This window comes from Camelus dromedarius, chromosome 5 (assembly GCF_036321535.1).
Source record: "Camelus dromedarius isolate mCamDro1 chromosome 5, mCamDro1.pat, whole genome shotgun sequence".
Classification (NCBI taxonomy): domain Eukaryota; kingdom Metazoa; phylum Chordata; class Mammalia; order Artiodactyla; family Camelidae; genus Camelus; species Camelus dromedarius.
Genome location: NC_087440.1, coordinates 69687704 through 69702409, shown reverse-complemented (window position 1 = coordinate 69702409; position 14706 = coordinate 69687704). Strand labels below are relative to the sequence as shown.

General features: G+C 47.8%; 1 protein-coding gene across 4 annotated transcripts in view; it reads left to right on the top strand.

The window, feature by feature from the left end:
* LTBP2 (latent transforming growth factor beta binding protein 2) overlaps nt 1–14706 on the top strand; it is a 100891-nt gene that overhangs the window by 35769 nt on the left and 50416 nt on the right. For all 4 annotated transcript variants that reach the window (XM_031454043.2, XM_031454044.2, XM_031454042.2 and 1 more), the window contains exons 4-6: nt 10749–10939; nt 13106–13276; nt 13768–13974. In XM_031454043.2, the coding sequence (XP_031309903.1) occupies nt 10749–10939; nt 13106–13276; nt 13768–13974 (569 nt within the window). The remainder of the gene's footprint in view (nt 1–10748; nt 10940–13105; nt 13277–13767; nt 13975–14706) is intronic.

The following is a 14706-nucleotide window of genomic DNA, read 5'->3' as shown; positions in this document are numbered from 1 at the left end:
TTTTAATCTTGTTCCTTCCTAGTAAAAACATCTTCCTTCAAGGCTTCCCTTTTATACATGAGATCCAAAGGATAAGACTCAGACTTTTGGCTCTACAGCACAGTCCCAAAGCATAACTTCAAGCCATGATATAGTAGAGAGGTTTAGAGAACAGGCTCAGGAACCAGATGCAGATGTAGGCCATCTGTGTTTGATCCCCAGCTCTGTTCATCATTAGCTGTGTGATCTTGGGCAAGTTACCTAGCTACTCTGTGCATCATCTGTAAAATGGGGATAATAATACTTCCTCCCTAATTTTAGTGATGATTAAACTAGTTAATACATACAAAATGCTTAGAATAGTACGTGGCACATAATAAACACTAGGTCGCTATTTGCTATTATTTATCATCATCCTTGGCCCCTCCCATTTTCCCTTTAACCAAACATTGGCCCCTCCCATTTTCCCTTTAACCAAACAGGCCTCCTTACCCTCCTTGAACACCATCACTAGCACATTTCTGGATCTGTCCCTTACTGCTCATGGTTCTCTCTGCCTTCAGTGGACTCTGCCCTCTCCACCCTTTCCTCTAGAACATCACACAACCTCTAGAAAGTCTTCCCCAGGCACCCGGACCCAGGCACCAGTCTAGGGAGGCCTGAAGCATCTTGGCCAGGCAGCTTACCTAGACATGAGACTCCTAGCAACTGCTGCTTTTCCACTGTTAGATGGTATGTACCACTCAAGTACAGGGTATTGTCCCAGGGCCTCTGTGCATGGGGGTGTGTGTGTTGCACCCCACACAAAGGTCAGGGTGTGAATGGGGCTAAAAATCTAGCCTGCATTTTGATCGCCCAGTCCTCACACAGTGCCACATCCGCCTGAAGAGAGCAGAGCAACCTCTAAACTGGCTGCACTCGAGCCCCTTTTCTAATCCCCACAAAGGCACCAGGTATGCTAGCCCTCCCCCACCTCCCACCTCCATGCCTGAATCGTAAACTCTCAGAGGCTGGTGCTTTTCCCTCATTGCCCACATGGGTCCATACACCTTCTGAGGTGTTCATAAGGGCACCTTGGAACTGGTTAGATGATGAATTTGTGACTTCCAGGGTCCCCACGAGCTGACAAGTCTTCCTGGGGGAACCTGGAGCCAAAGGCTTCAGACTGCTGACTGCCCCCGGGCTGCCTGTGTGTGAGGCCCAGCCTGTGCTGGAGAGATGGGAGCCACAGAGGAGGTCAGAGTTCAATGTGATGACTGTCTGGGGGGCGGCAGCTGTGTGCCCAGAACTGTGATGTCTCCATGGAGGGTATAAAGAGGGTAAGATCTGGTCCCTCCTTCCTCCTCTGGGGGGTCTGTGTTTCTGGCCAAGCTGCAGCTCTTTTGGTGGTCCTGAAGGAGGCAAAGGAGCTCTTGGAGAGGCCCTTTCTTTATTCCCTTCTTGGTGGAAGAGATGGATTGCTGGGCAGTTTGACACTGGGGCAAAATGACACGTGTGTAGAAAATGAGGGACATTTCCTTGGGCCCTGGGCAGCCCGTCCAGGCACCTTCTTCTCCTTTCTTTGCCCCCTGAGGTGTCCCAGATGTGACCCCAGGAAGCTGAGCTTCCTATCCAGCTCCCTGGCCCATCCTGGAGAGAAAAAAGGGATACTGAGTCTCAAGGGGCAGGCGCTTGGCAGCCTGTGAGACAGGCTACTCAGTGGAAAAGCATTCTAATGACTGAGGCATGAGGGGTCTGGAGGGTGCAGGAGAGCGACGAGGCTCAGGGGGCTCTCTGGACCCTTGGGAGACTGAGGCAGTACTTATGTAAGGCTGCTACAGAGGCAGGAACTAGGCCTGAGGCCCAGGCTCAGTGTCTCCGGGATGTGCAAGGCTCTGCCAGCCTCCGCCTCTCATTTTCCTGCAAGGAAGCAGGGTGCTGTGTTCTCTCCCAAGCTGCTGGGCGAGCAGAACAGGGTGCAGTTCTGGGCAGCAGAGGCTCCCATGGGTTCTGACCCCTCCCCACCCCTCAGCCTGCCAGGACCATCCCCTGGAGTCTGTGTGCCTGAGCTCTTCTCAGACCTGGGTGTGGCCAAGAAAAAGCTAAAGGCACAGATCTCAGAGCAGGGGGATGTGACTCACAGGTGGCCAGGTGGGGCTGGGTGGGGGTCTTGGGCTGACCAGTGAGGCCAAAGGGGTCAGGCGAGTGGGCACAGAGGACCAGCAGTAGGAGAGGTCTTGACCCAGATGGGGAAGGCAAGCTCTCGGCCCTTTCGGGAGGGCACCAGGGAGTGAGGGTGCAGGGGTTGGCAATGCCGCATCCTGGGCCAGGCAGCAGGCAGGGGCTGGGTCTCTCAGAAGCCATGGGCCCAGAGCCCCACCCTGAACAGGAATGCCTGCTGCTTCCTTTCAGGCATGGGCAGAGACCAGCTCCGTGATTCCAGGGACGTGGTGCTCCTGCCTCTCCAGGGACCGCCATGTCACTGGGCAACCCTGGCTTTGTAGAAGTCTTTCCTCCTGCTGTGCTGGAACCTGGTCCCCTGTGACATGGGCCTGGGTCCAGGTCTTCTGGAAATTCATTCTCTTTCCTGCTACACCCTCCTGACATCTGATGATACATATTGCAGTGTGGGGGCAGGACAGAGAAGTTGAGGAGGGTGCAGATTCCCTCAGGCCAGGACAGTCAGGGAACCCAAGTGCCTGGGGATGAAGAATGCAGTGAGAGTAGGCAGGGGAACCTTCTAACTTCATGGCTACAAGCCAAGATAGACTTTAGGGGTTCAAATCCCAATCCCTCCATTTTCTATACTGGGCTGTTCAGTACGGTAGCCATCAGTTACAAAGAGCTATTTAAATTTAATTTAACATAGAACTCAGTCATATCACCTGCATTTCCAAGTGCTTAAGAGCCACAAGTGGCTAGTGGCTAATAGCTGGCACATTGGATAGCACAGACTAGAGAGCATTTCCCTCATCACAGAAAGTTCTATTGGACATTGAGATTCTAGATGAATGAACTTGGACAAGTTCCTTAACCTCTCTGTGCCTCAGTTTCCTTTTCTTATGGAGTTAATAACAGTACCTAGCCCCCAAGGTGATTGTGAAGATTAGATAACATAATGCAAATATAACAATTAATACAGGGGACGGTATAACTCAGTGGTAGAGTGCGTGCTTAGCATGCACGAGGTCCTGGGTTCAATCCCCAGTACCTCAATTAAAAATAATTAATAAAAATAATTAATAATTAATAATAAACTTAATTACCCCCTACAAAAAAAAGCAGTTAATACACAACACAGAATTAGTGCTCAATAAATGTTCATTATTATTGTCTAAGACAAGCGGGACAGAGTTCAAGTCCTCCCTTCCTTACAGTGGGAAGGGAACCCATCAACTTAGCACATAGGATAACAAGAGGCTGGGGATTGGTGGCTACTATTTTAGCCCAGCATGGGCCTCACCTGCTCGGCCCCCAAACAATATATTACCTAGAATCAGCAGGCTCCTGGCTCTGTGCCAAGGCCACAGTGTTCCCTCCTCTTCACCCTCCAGGGATGAGTGCCCACTTGTTCCCTGCCAGGGCAGGGCTGGTTTGCAGTGGGGGCTGGGGCATGAGGTCTGGAAACACTAGATCCCTGGGGGTTCAGCACAAGGGCCGTCTGACCATGCCTGGGCGTGAGACCTGTCTAGTCAATGAGGAGGAGAGAGGGAGCAGAGCTCTGCGAGGGCTTCTGCCTGCCTCGCCAGGACCCAGATTGTCAGGGGAGATTGAGCCACTCGGGAGGTGCCAGGGCATGTTCAACTGTAATGAGCTGCAGTCACAGCGAGTCCAGAAGCAGAGATGGAGTGAATGCCCTCCTGTCTTCAAGCTCTCCCTCGTCCCCTCCTACCTCTCTGACATCTCCACAGCCTCTTCCTCTGTCTGCCCCTCAAGCACTGTTGCTCCCCAGAGCTTCTCCTCTGCCCTTATTTATTCTCTCTTTATTCCTGTTTTTCCCAAAGTGTTTAGGTGTCAGAGCACCTGGAAGTCATAAGAAATACCAGAAACTATCAGTGTAATTAATTCCATGATTAGAGCTGGGAACAGTTTTATTAGCAGAAACTATGACAGTCGTCTGTGTGGGCAAAATAAAACCTGCTATAGGCACACGCATGTATCCCTGAAAAGAACAAGCCGTCAAGTGAAGGGATGAGCTGTTGCCACATTTTTCCATCAATATTCCTTTACTGCTTGTTCATTTGCTTTACCGTGTGTAAGCAGAAGAGCAGTAGCAAGTGCCAAAGGTTGGAGACAAATTTATGAGAGCAAAACCTAAAACTGAGACCAATTTGTTGATTAATGCATTTCCTCCTTTGAAACTGGAAAGTGTTAGCAGGGTTAACACCTCAGTCCAGCAGTGGAACTCTGAATAGTGGTTTGTTACTCATACTCTCCCCTGGTGATATCATCCCCGCAGCCCCTACCTCTCCACCATAACTCCCTTGACTGTGTCCGAAGCCCCAGCCTCACTCTTGAGTGCTGCCTCCTGGGTATTTCCCCCTGGAGACCCATCCTGAGGCACCAGCACTCATCATGTCCCAAACCGAGCCACTTCTTGGATCCCTAGTTGAGATTCTTGGCTCTTAGAACCCTCTCCACCCATGTGTCTAAGCCACAGCTGGGAACTACCTATGTGTTAAATACCCCTTGAATCCATGCCTTCTTCTTAGTTCCATCCTTGGTCCCTGCTAGCCTAGGCCACAGCCAAAGCCTTGCCTCCAACCCTCCCCTTCCTGGTCTATCCACCAGTGGGTAATCTTTCACCAGAGTAATAAGCATTTGAAAAGACCCATCCCATCATGTCCTAGACTGGCTTGAAGACCATGAGCCTCTCAAGGCTAATATGTGGCTCCTTCTGGGCCCCCACAACTTTGTTGGAGGCTGGTTCCTTTGCCTAGCCTCCATTGGAGCGGAGTGGGTGAGAAGTTCTTTGCCATCCTTGAACCTCAGCGTCTGGCATGTGGTAGTGTTTGTTGAATGAGTGAAGAGGGTGGGCTGCTCCAACATCTCCAGGGCTGCCCCCTTACCCTTCAGTACAGTCCAGACACCTCCCTGATGTTTCAGACCCTCCATTATATGGACCTGAACCTATAGCTCTTTTAATCCCTCAAAACCTCAGTGAAATAGCAATAGAGAAATGACAATGGTGGGGTGGCGTGAGGCTGAACTTACCTTGCTTGGTAACCTGGCTTCTGCACTTAGGAGTTCTGCAACCTTCAGCAAGGCATAGAGCCTCCCTACCCTCTGTTTTCTTGACTGTAAAATGGGGATGCTGTGTATCTAACTTTTAGGTTTATGGTGAGGCTTTCATGAAATGATGAATGTGATGTGCATTGTTGGCACAGAGTAAGCCATTCATTAAATGGTAGCACCAGTTCATTCCCACCCACTTCCTACTCTCCTACCCCACGTACACACACATAGGAAACCACTTGTTAATTCCCAGGGTATCCTTCCAAGATTGCTTTATGAATATGCGAATAAATTCAACATGTATCCTTATTTTCTCTATTTTTACACCAAAATTTACATTCCCCACAACAAGAGTCAGCAAACTCTTTCCATAAAAGGCCAGATAGTAAATATTTTAGGCTTTGTATGACATATGGTTTCTGCAGCTACTCAGCTCTGCCACTGTAGTGCAAAAGCAGTTGTAGACAATGAGTGTGGCTGTGTTCCAATTAAACTGTATTTATGGAAACTTAAATTTGAATTTCATATTGTTTTCTCATGTCATGAAATATTCTTCTTTTGATTTTTTCCAACTACTTAAAAATATAAAAAAGAACATTGTTAGGTCATAGTCTATACAAAAAATAGTGGGCCAGATTTGGGCTGTTTTTTCACTTTTCTACATCCCTTGGAGAGCTTTCCCTATGGATATAAAACAGCTGTCTTTCTGTTTTGAGCGCATAGGACTCCATCCTGTGGATGTCTCTTAGTTTGTTTAACCAATCCCCTGTGAAGTGACACTTAAGTTGTTTCAGTTCTTTGTAAAATATTTTGCTATTTCAAAATAGTGCTGCTATGAATAATCTTGTTCATCCATCATTTTGGACATTTACAAGGGTCTTAGGTTAGAGTCTCCTAGAGGTGGAGCTGGGACATGATGTTGAGTGTATGATTTATTAGGGGAGGGCTAAGAGGAGGAGGGAAGCAGAATGGGAAGGTGGAAAGAGCCACACAAAGATTGGTCCTGGGAAAATCAAGCCAAGGCCATCCCTCCTGAGCCTCAGATTCCTTATCTATAAATTGGAGATGCCAGGAAAAAAATAGACATTTATTTTTATTATAAAATAACGCATATTTACATTTACTGTAAAACATTTTTACTGAGAAAATTCCAAAAATGTGGAAACATAAATTTTAAGATGGTAGTTACACATATACAGGCACTCTCATTGTCAAGGACCAGCCATTGTTTACAGGTCCTTCCAGAACTTTCCTATGTCTATAGAAATATCTAGAGGGAAGAGAGAGAGGTTTTTCTCAAAATACAAAACTAGAAGTATACTGTCCATATTATTCTGCAACTAATTTTTTTTTATCCAATAAAATAATGTGAATAAGATGATGCATTTAAAGCACCTGGCTCAGTGCTCAATCCTTGGGAGCTATAATTATTCTATACACCTTATAGAGACATTTTTAAACTTTCTTTTGGCAGCAGAACACTTATCAAACAAAATAGTATGTAGAAGCCCATTTATAAATTAGGCAGAGTGGAGCCTCCAGGCTGGGGTAAAAGTGGGTGGAGTGGAGGGTACAAAGCCCCTCCTGTACTTGTCTCCCCGTCACTGTTTGAAAACCTTAGTGTTTTGGGTGGGTTGTGGGCACATCACATTTAACTGAGTGGCATCATTATAGTATGCACTGTCCAGAAAGTTTTCACTTAGGTCTGAAAATCCCAGCGAGCTGAGGTGGGAAGGTTTTCTTCCCAAATTGGTTGAAAGAGCCCAAGAGGCCTCAGGCCAGAGCAAATCTTGGTGGGTTATGTAGTCCAGTGTCTCCCCCTTGGCACCATGCTGGTCTGTGATGGAGTTTTCATTGGTCTATGAAGAAGTGAAGAAAATAAAGTCAGTGAGGTGAGATTTCCATATAGTTAAGCTTATTCAAATGTTTCCTATTGGCATTGAAATATCTTTTCTTTCATGAAATTATGGCAGTAATAATTGGTTGTTGTTGTGTGTGTGTGTGTTTTACTGTCTTAACTAAATAAAAAGTTGGCAACTTTATGTTGATCCCCTGAATTTGTTTCAAAATTTTACTGATCCGTGAAATCCTGAAGTCTAGAGACAGCTGTTCTGGTCCATCGTGGCAGATTTGCCAGGACTTCCCTGAAACAATCCCTGAGAGATAATTTTGTGCCACGCGAGTCTGAGAACCGCTATCCTTTGATGAAATCACAGCAGCTCTTCCAAGGCTGATAGTGTACAGAACATCCCTTGGGAACTGGAGTCCAAGAAAGTCACCTTCTCAGTGAATCTCTCACTTCTCTGTTGCCACCACTCTCTGGGAGCCAGATTTGAGCTGAGAGCCCACAGCCCTCCACTCATGGGGGGACTCCCTCCCTGCCCAACTCCAAGGACTGAGCTGGGGCTTATAAAGGGAGATAGCAGTCTCCTTATGGGGCGCTTTCAGCATAAGACATAAGACCTATCAAAGAACCAGGGCTTCTTCCCTTACTTGGCTGTGAGCCTCTCAGAAGGCAGGACTTTTTGACTTGTCATTTAACCTCAAATCCTCATCACAGCAGTAGATGACAATGCGTTGGGCTCGGAAGGCTCTGGTTTTTAAAAATATACTGATACTAGATTAGGCACTTGGCCCTTTATATATAAGGATGCTTGGACAGTGTAAAAGATATTTGGGTTGTCTTTTATTCCGCTTAGATACAGAAGAGTTCTCAGTGGCTTGGGGAGAGGTACTTTGTCTGAACATTTTTTCTTTCTTTGAATTTTTTGAATTCTGGCATAGTTTTCAACTTGTGACTGCTTATTTATACTTTCAAAACAATCACATGGTCTTTCTGTTTCTCTTCATCCTCACCATAGCCCAGTGAGGTGGCTGTCACTATTCCTGTTTCACTGATGAGGAATCTGAGGCTCAGGGGAGCTCAGTGGCGGCTCAAGGCCGTACTGCTATTAGGAGGCAAAACTGACATCTGCCTGGCCCAAATCCTGTCCTCACTCCTCTGTACAGACAGTTCCATTTGACAACTAAGGAGTACATTTTTTTTTCTTCTCTGAAAAGTTAAAACATTGGCTCTTCAGGAATTTGAACTCAGGAATCTTGGGACCATTAACATTGAGTTCCAATTAGAGAAGCAAGAGACAGTAACTATAACAACAGTGACAATAAACTGCCAGCACAGGACCCTTTGAGCTGCCATCTTAACTAGATTGGAGAGCTCTTTGTCAATGTCAAGTTCAGAAATGTCCCAGTTGGTCTGGGCAGAACCTCATCGGCCCTCTTCACCTCTCTGTGATGCTGACACTAAGCTAAACCATGGTACCAGCCAGGTATCACCAGGAAGAGACTCCTGCCAACTCACCAGCTCATTTACCTCTCACTCCTAGGCGCACTCTTGGAAGCCATTGAAAGGATTGTGTTTTCTGCTGCAGCTGATTGTGCTGACCTTCTCCTGGGAATGAGGGGCAAGTCCCTGAGGGCTGGGCTCCCCATTCTGGTCCATTACAGCTACTAGAGCTTCTGGGGTGGCTAACGGGGCCCCTCTCCCACTCCAGCCCTCAAACTTGGGAAGCAGATCGAGGCGTGGTTGGGGCCGTCAGGGTGAGGATTTGCTGCTCGTAGCACCAGAAGGAGAGCAGCATGTAGCTCATGGGAGCCAAGTCCTGGGACAACAGCGCTGGGGAAGGGCCGGAGGGTGCCGGACTCTGATATCTCTCCAGGTTTGGCTTCTGCCAGGAAAGGATAACAGGGAGATTGCTTCTGGCTTGGGCACCAAGGACCAATGGAACTGGAGTAGGTACAGTGCAGGGAGAGGGTCCCAGGACCTCACCTCACTTGGACAATCCAGTGGAGAGGCTAGGGTTGGGACCTACTAGAGGAAGAGGCATTCCCACCCAGGTCTGAGCAGAGGCTTCTAGGCTGAGCTTCTGACATGATCTGGGCTGGGTGGATAGCACAGGAGTCAGACTACCCTGGGTTGGAATCCTGGGGCCCTGATTTACCTGTTGTATAACTTTGAGCAAGTAATTACTATTTCAGCTTCAGTGTCTACAACGTGCTCACACTCACCGCAGTCCAGACACTGTCATGTAGACAATGGTTCATATACATTGTGACAGAGACAGAATATTTACAGCAGAGGCTGCCTTGTAGAACAGCCTGCTTAATAATGAACATGCAAAGAATGAGTTCAAATTTACGAGACAAACAACAGCTCAAATAGTTAAGATATTAAAGCACATGAGCAGAAAAATTTCACAGCTGGTAAATAGATGTGTGGAAAAAATTCAAATTCAGAAATAATAAAAGAAGGAGATAATGCAACACTGAAGTATCATTTGTGATGATTATTATTGATTTATGAAAATTAACAATACACTATGCTGGTGAGGCTGCACTCTGCATGGTATGTTGATATGTTTTGAAGCAACCTTTTCAGAGAGCAATACTCCAGTACATCTAGAGCCATAAAAGTGTTTGAAATCTATGATACAGTCATTCTAGTCCATGGACTTAATCCTAAAGTAATAATCTTTTCAAAATGTTTCTTATAAGGATTTTTCAAATGTACAAAATAAAGAATAGTTTAATGAATCCCCCTATACTAAACGAAAATTTTTTTTAATGGAGGTACTGGGGATTGAACCCAGGACCTCAGGCATGCTAAACATATGCTCTGCCACTGAGCTATTTCCATCCCCCACCAGGAATATTTTAACAGAAGAAAAAAAGCTGTATGAGTCAGGATGTCCACAGATAAAAATTTAAAACAATCTTAATATGTAACAGGAGAATGTCTGAATAAATTGTAATTCATCTTCAGATACACTATCATGTAGCAATTAAGATGATAAATATGAAAATTGTTGAATTGTATAAAGCACAATCTGATGGTAAGTGAAAAATCAGAATTTAAATTCTACCTACAGGTGATGACAATAGTGTAAGAGCATATACTTGAACAAAGGTTAAAAGGAAATATGACAAAGTATTTGCTGTGTTAGAGTGGGAAGATGGTGAATTCATGGATTCATCTTTTTCTCCTTGACTATTGTTGCTATATTATTTTTACAATAAAATTAATGAGAGGGATATTTGAGACTCTGCCCCTGAATCAATCTGTGAATGTGTATTTGTTGGGAACCTCTTCCACAGGCAACTTGTATGAAAGGTTGTATTAAAAAATGGCAAAGGGTAGGCACAGGATTCAGTTTTAGGGCAGGGGCTTGTCCATAAGAATCTCAAAGACTCTGAGAATGTCAGAGCTACATGGGCACCTTCATTTTGCCCTAAGGCCCAGGGAGGCTAAGTGACTTGCCCCGAATACCCAGCCAAAGCCGATTCCACGTAGGGTTAGGCACTCCCACCCAACTAGCCAGCTGGCTTTAGCTCAGTCCCCCATCTCAGAGCACTTCCATTTTCCTGGAATTGGCAAGAAAGCAGCCAAATAGAGAACACTCTTCTAGTGCAGGGGTAAGGGGTGGGCATCCTGAACTGGAAGGGTACAGAGACACTACTGCCAGGATGCAAACCCTATGCCCTGATTGTCTCCACAGGACCCTGAGTGGGCTCAGCCAGACCCACCCCTCCCAGCAGCACGTGGGGCTGTCCCAGACCATCCGACTTTCTCCAGCTACTGCGGCCAGTGGTCAGCTGACTTCCAATGCCCTCCCTGTGGGGCCAGGCCCTGAGCGGAGGGATGGTGCCCAGCAGGCAGCATATCTGGACCACCTCTCATCCCCCTGGGGTAAGGACACCCTGTCTTCAGGTCCTAGAAGAGTGGGGCATCTAAATCTCTGACTTTCTTCTCCCCACCTTTGCTTCCCTCTTTCTCTCTCAGAAGGGCTGAGTTGTCACCCTCATCCTTTCAGCCAATAAACAAGCAGGTGTCAAGCACCTGCTTTGTGCCAGGCTCCAAGGGTTCCAAACCAGCTAATGGGGACTTTGCCCCTTTGAGACACCTAGACCTGGATTGCTCTATTTCTGCCCCACCTGTCACCCGTCCTGCCTTTGCTTCCTTCATATCCAGCTGTGACTCTTACCTCCCTGGCCCTCGTCCTTCCACTTCATCCTTCCTGCAAACCCCAACCCTCCTCAACCAAATTGACCAGTTGCTTCCTTAGCAACTAGAGTGGGGCCTCTGCTTCCCAGAGGAGACAGCCAAGCGTCCCTGCAGATTCATGCCTCTGCATGTTCTTGGTTGTTCCCCAACAATCTCAGCGGCTCCCCAGAGCACCTCGCCTTCCTGTCCATCTGCTCCCCCACGCACAGCAATCATTCCCTTACCTAAACCCATGCCCTGGCTGACTGCCTTTCTTTGTTTTCCTTCTTTTTTTTGTTTTTTCTTTCTTTGTTGTTTATTTTGGTTTTATTTATTTTTTCTCTGTTTTCCATTTTAGAAATTAAGGTAAAATTCATATAACGTAAAATTAACCATTTTAAAGTGTACGCATCAGTGCTGTTTAGTATATCCACAATTTTATGCAGCTACCGCCACTAATTACAGAATGTTGTCATCACTCCAGAAAGAACCCCATGCCCATTAAGCAGTCACTCCCTTTCCCACCCCGACCCTGCCATGGCCCCCAGCCCCACTAATCTTCTTCCTGTCCTTACAGATTTGTATATCCTGAACATTTCATATACACAGAGTCATCCACTATGTGCACTTCCGTGTCTGGCTCTTTCACTTAGTGTGATGTTTTCGAGGTTTGTCCATGTTCGGGACTGCACACATCAGTGCTTCATTACTTTTTATAGCTGGTGACCTTTCTTGTCATCTTGAAAAGGAGGTGCCCCTCTTCTTGTCTAAGGCACACCCCCACTGTTTCTTGACTCCTCTGGAACACTAAGCTGCCACTTGCCCTCCCGCTTCCCCGTCTCCCCTCCGCCTTCTCCTGTCCCCCTCTCTCAGACATTTCCCTACAGCATATGCAGTTGCTTACAGCTCTCCCATTCTCACACACACACACACACACACATACACACACATGGTTATTTCTACACTTTCCTCTGGCTTCCTTTCTATCTCTCCTCCCTTCACAGTCAAGGCTACAGAGACTTCTTATACTTCCCTTCTCAACCCCTCTGCCTCCCGGCTTCCCTCCCTGGGCCTTCTGTACTGAATAAAAACCCCTCTTCCCCTCCTTTGTATCTCCACTGCCACCACTGTGTTAAATGAAGCAACCTCAGTGCACATGGCGGCAATGACCTCCCAACCGATCACCCTGCTCCCCATCCACCTGCACACCCCCAGCCGGTAGGGCATGAACCCCCCATACTCCCTCTCTGATCTCTTACTGAAAATTTTGAATGACTTCCCACCGTGAACCAAATAGTGTCCTATCCTTGTCTGGCCATCAGGGACGCCAACCCTGACTCTAATCATTCTTTCAGGCTTTCTATTCCTCCGCTTCTCTTGGAAAACCTACTCTGGCAAGTCTGAGTTACATTCTGTTCTCTGCTCTTTGGTTCAAAGCCCAGCTGCAGTCCTTACCAGCTCTGTGACTTGGGCTGCAGCCCATCCTTCTCTGAGCCTCAGTTTCCTTAACTGTCAAATGGAAATACTAACTTGGATATAGGAACATTGCCAATAAGCAAACATTTTAACCTTAAAAATGGCAATTTCTAATACTTCAACCTAAAATTATGCTCAAGAGGGTTGAGAGTTACTGTACATGAAGCACAAGCTTAGTTGCTGGCTGGTTGACATCCCTCAATAGACAGTGGGCCACGGGCTATTACTTTCTGAGATATTACTCTGCCCCCATAATGAGACTTACTTTCAGTAGGAACTTAGCAAATACCCTTGGGATGGATTCAACCCAGTCCCATGGGCCTTTCTAACCAGCCTCTGGAGGTCACAGCTGTGCCTCTCAGCCCTGCCCCCTGGACCCAAGCCCTCTCTCTGCAGGGCTGAACCTCACGGAGAAAATCAAGAAGATCAAGATCATCTTCACTCCTACCATCTGCAAACAGACCTGTGCCCGCGGGCACTGTGCCAACAGCTGTGAGCGCGGTGACACCACCACCCTGTACAGCCAGGGCGGCCACGGGCATGACCCCAAGTCTGGCTTCCGCATCTGTGAGTCCACTCCCACTGTCCCCTTTAGAGGGTCCCCAGCTGACTCTGGGAGTGGGTGTGGGGGTGACCAGAGGGACAGGTCGGCCTGGGGCTGGAGCCCAGCTCTTCTGCAGGAAGGAAGCCCAGTGCCCCCAAACTCCTGTGAGTTGTCCTCAATCACACAATGCTGGATCCTCACCCAGCTCTGTCACTTGTGACTCTGAGCAAGTCGCATAACCTCTCTGAGTCCAGCTTTCCTCCAGGGAAAAGTGAGGAAGTTAATAGTGCCACTCCCTCACCCCCCAGGTTATTTTGGGGTAAAGGCCTGGTTATTATCCATCCTCCTTAACTTCCAGGCTCCTAGAAAGTCCTTGCATTTAGGGGTGCTGGGTTCCCCAAGCCATCCAGATTTGGGGTCCTGCTTCCCCTACCTCCTTATTGTTACTCACTGGCCCCATAGTAGGTGCTGCTGTGTTCTTCCACCGCCAGTCACCCTGAGGTCTATGTTGTAGATTTCTGCCAGATCCCCTGTCTGAATGGAGGCCGCTGCATCGGCAGAGATGAATGCTGGTGTCCTGCCAACTCCACCGGGAAGTTCTGTCACCTGCCCACCCCCAGGCTGGACAGAGAGCCTCCAGAGAGGGGCCCCCGCCACAGGGCCCCACCAGAGAGCCCCTTGAAGCAGTCCACCTTCACACTGCCTCTCTCCAACCAGCTGGGTGAGTGTGGGGCTGGGAGGCGCCCTGCATAACCACATAGGGTAGGTGCTGGAGTCTTGATGGAGGGGGCAGGAAGCTGTTGCCAGCACTTCCTTCTCCTCTACCCTCAGGGTTCAGTTTCAGTCCCTGAAGTTCCCTGGTTCCCTGCTCTCTCCTATGAATTCATCCTTTTTTTCCTTCCTTACTCCCTACTGGGTGCTATGGGTGAGACAGAAGGGTATGAGGGCAACGTTCTGACCTCAAAAGACCCATGGTCCTAGACAGTAGAGAGGGGATGGATGAGAAAGAGAATCACATCATAAAACATTTCCTTTTCTATACCTTCCATTATTAGGTGTCAAATAAAGGGCACAAAAGATACAGAATTCTATAGATGGTCAGGGGATAGACAGCCCCAAGCCCAGGGTGTTCAGGGAAGGCTGCATGGAGGAGGTGGACTTCAGTTAGGCCTTAAACAATGGGTAGGCTTTGGTTAAGCAGAGGAGAGCGGGAGGGGCTCCTGGCGGAGGGGCTGGTGTGAACAAAGGCACGGAGTTGGGACCATGCAGGGTCAGTTGGGCTGAGCTTGGGGGTTCTGCAGGATCGTGGGGGAGGTGGAGTCAGAAAGGTAGTTTAGAAGTTGGTGATGAAGGTTCTTCATGGAAAGGTGGGGAGTGAAGGAATTTGTGCTTCATCCTGTCCTCCCTGGGAAGTTGTTCTGGGCTTTGGGTAGACAGTGGAGATATGGAAGGA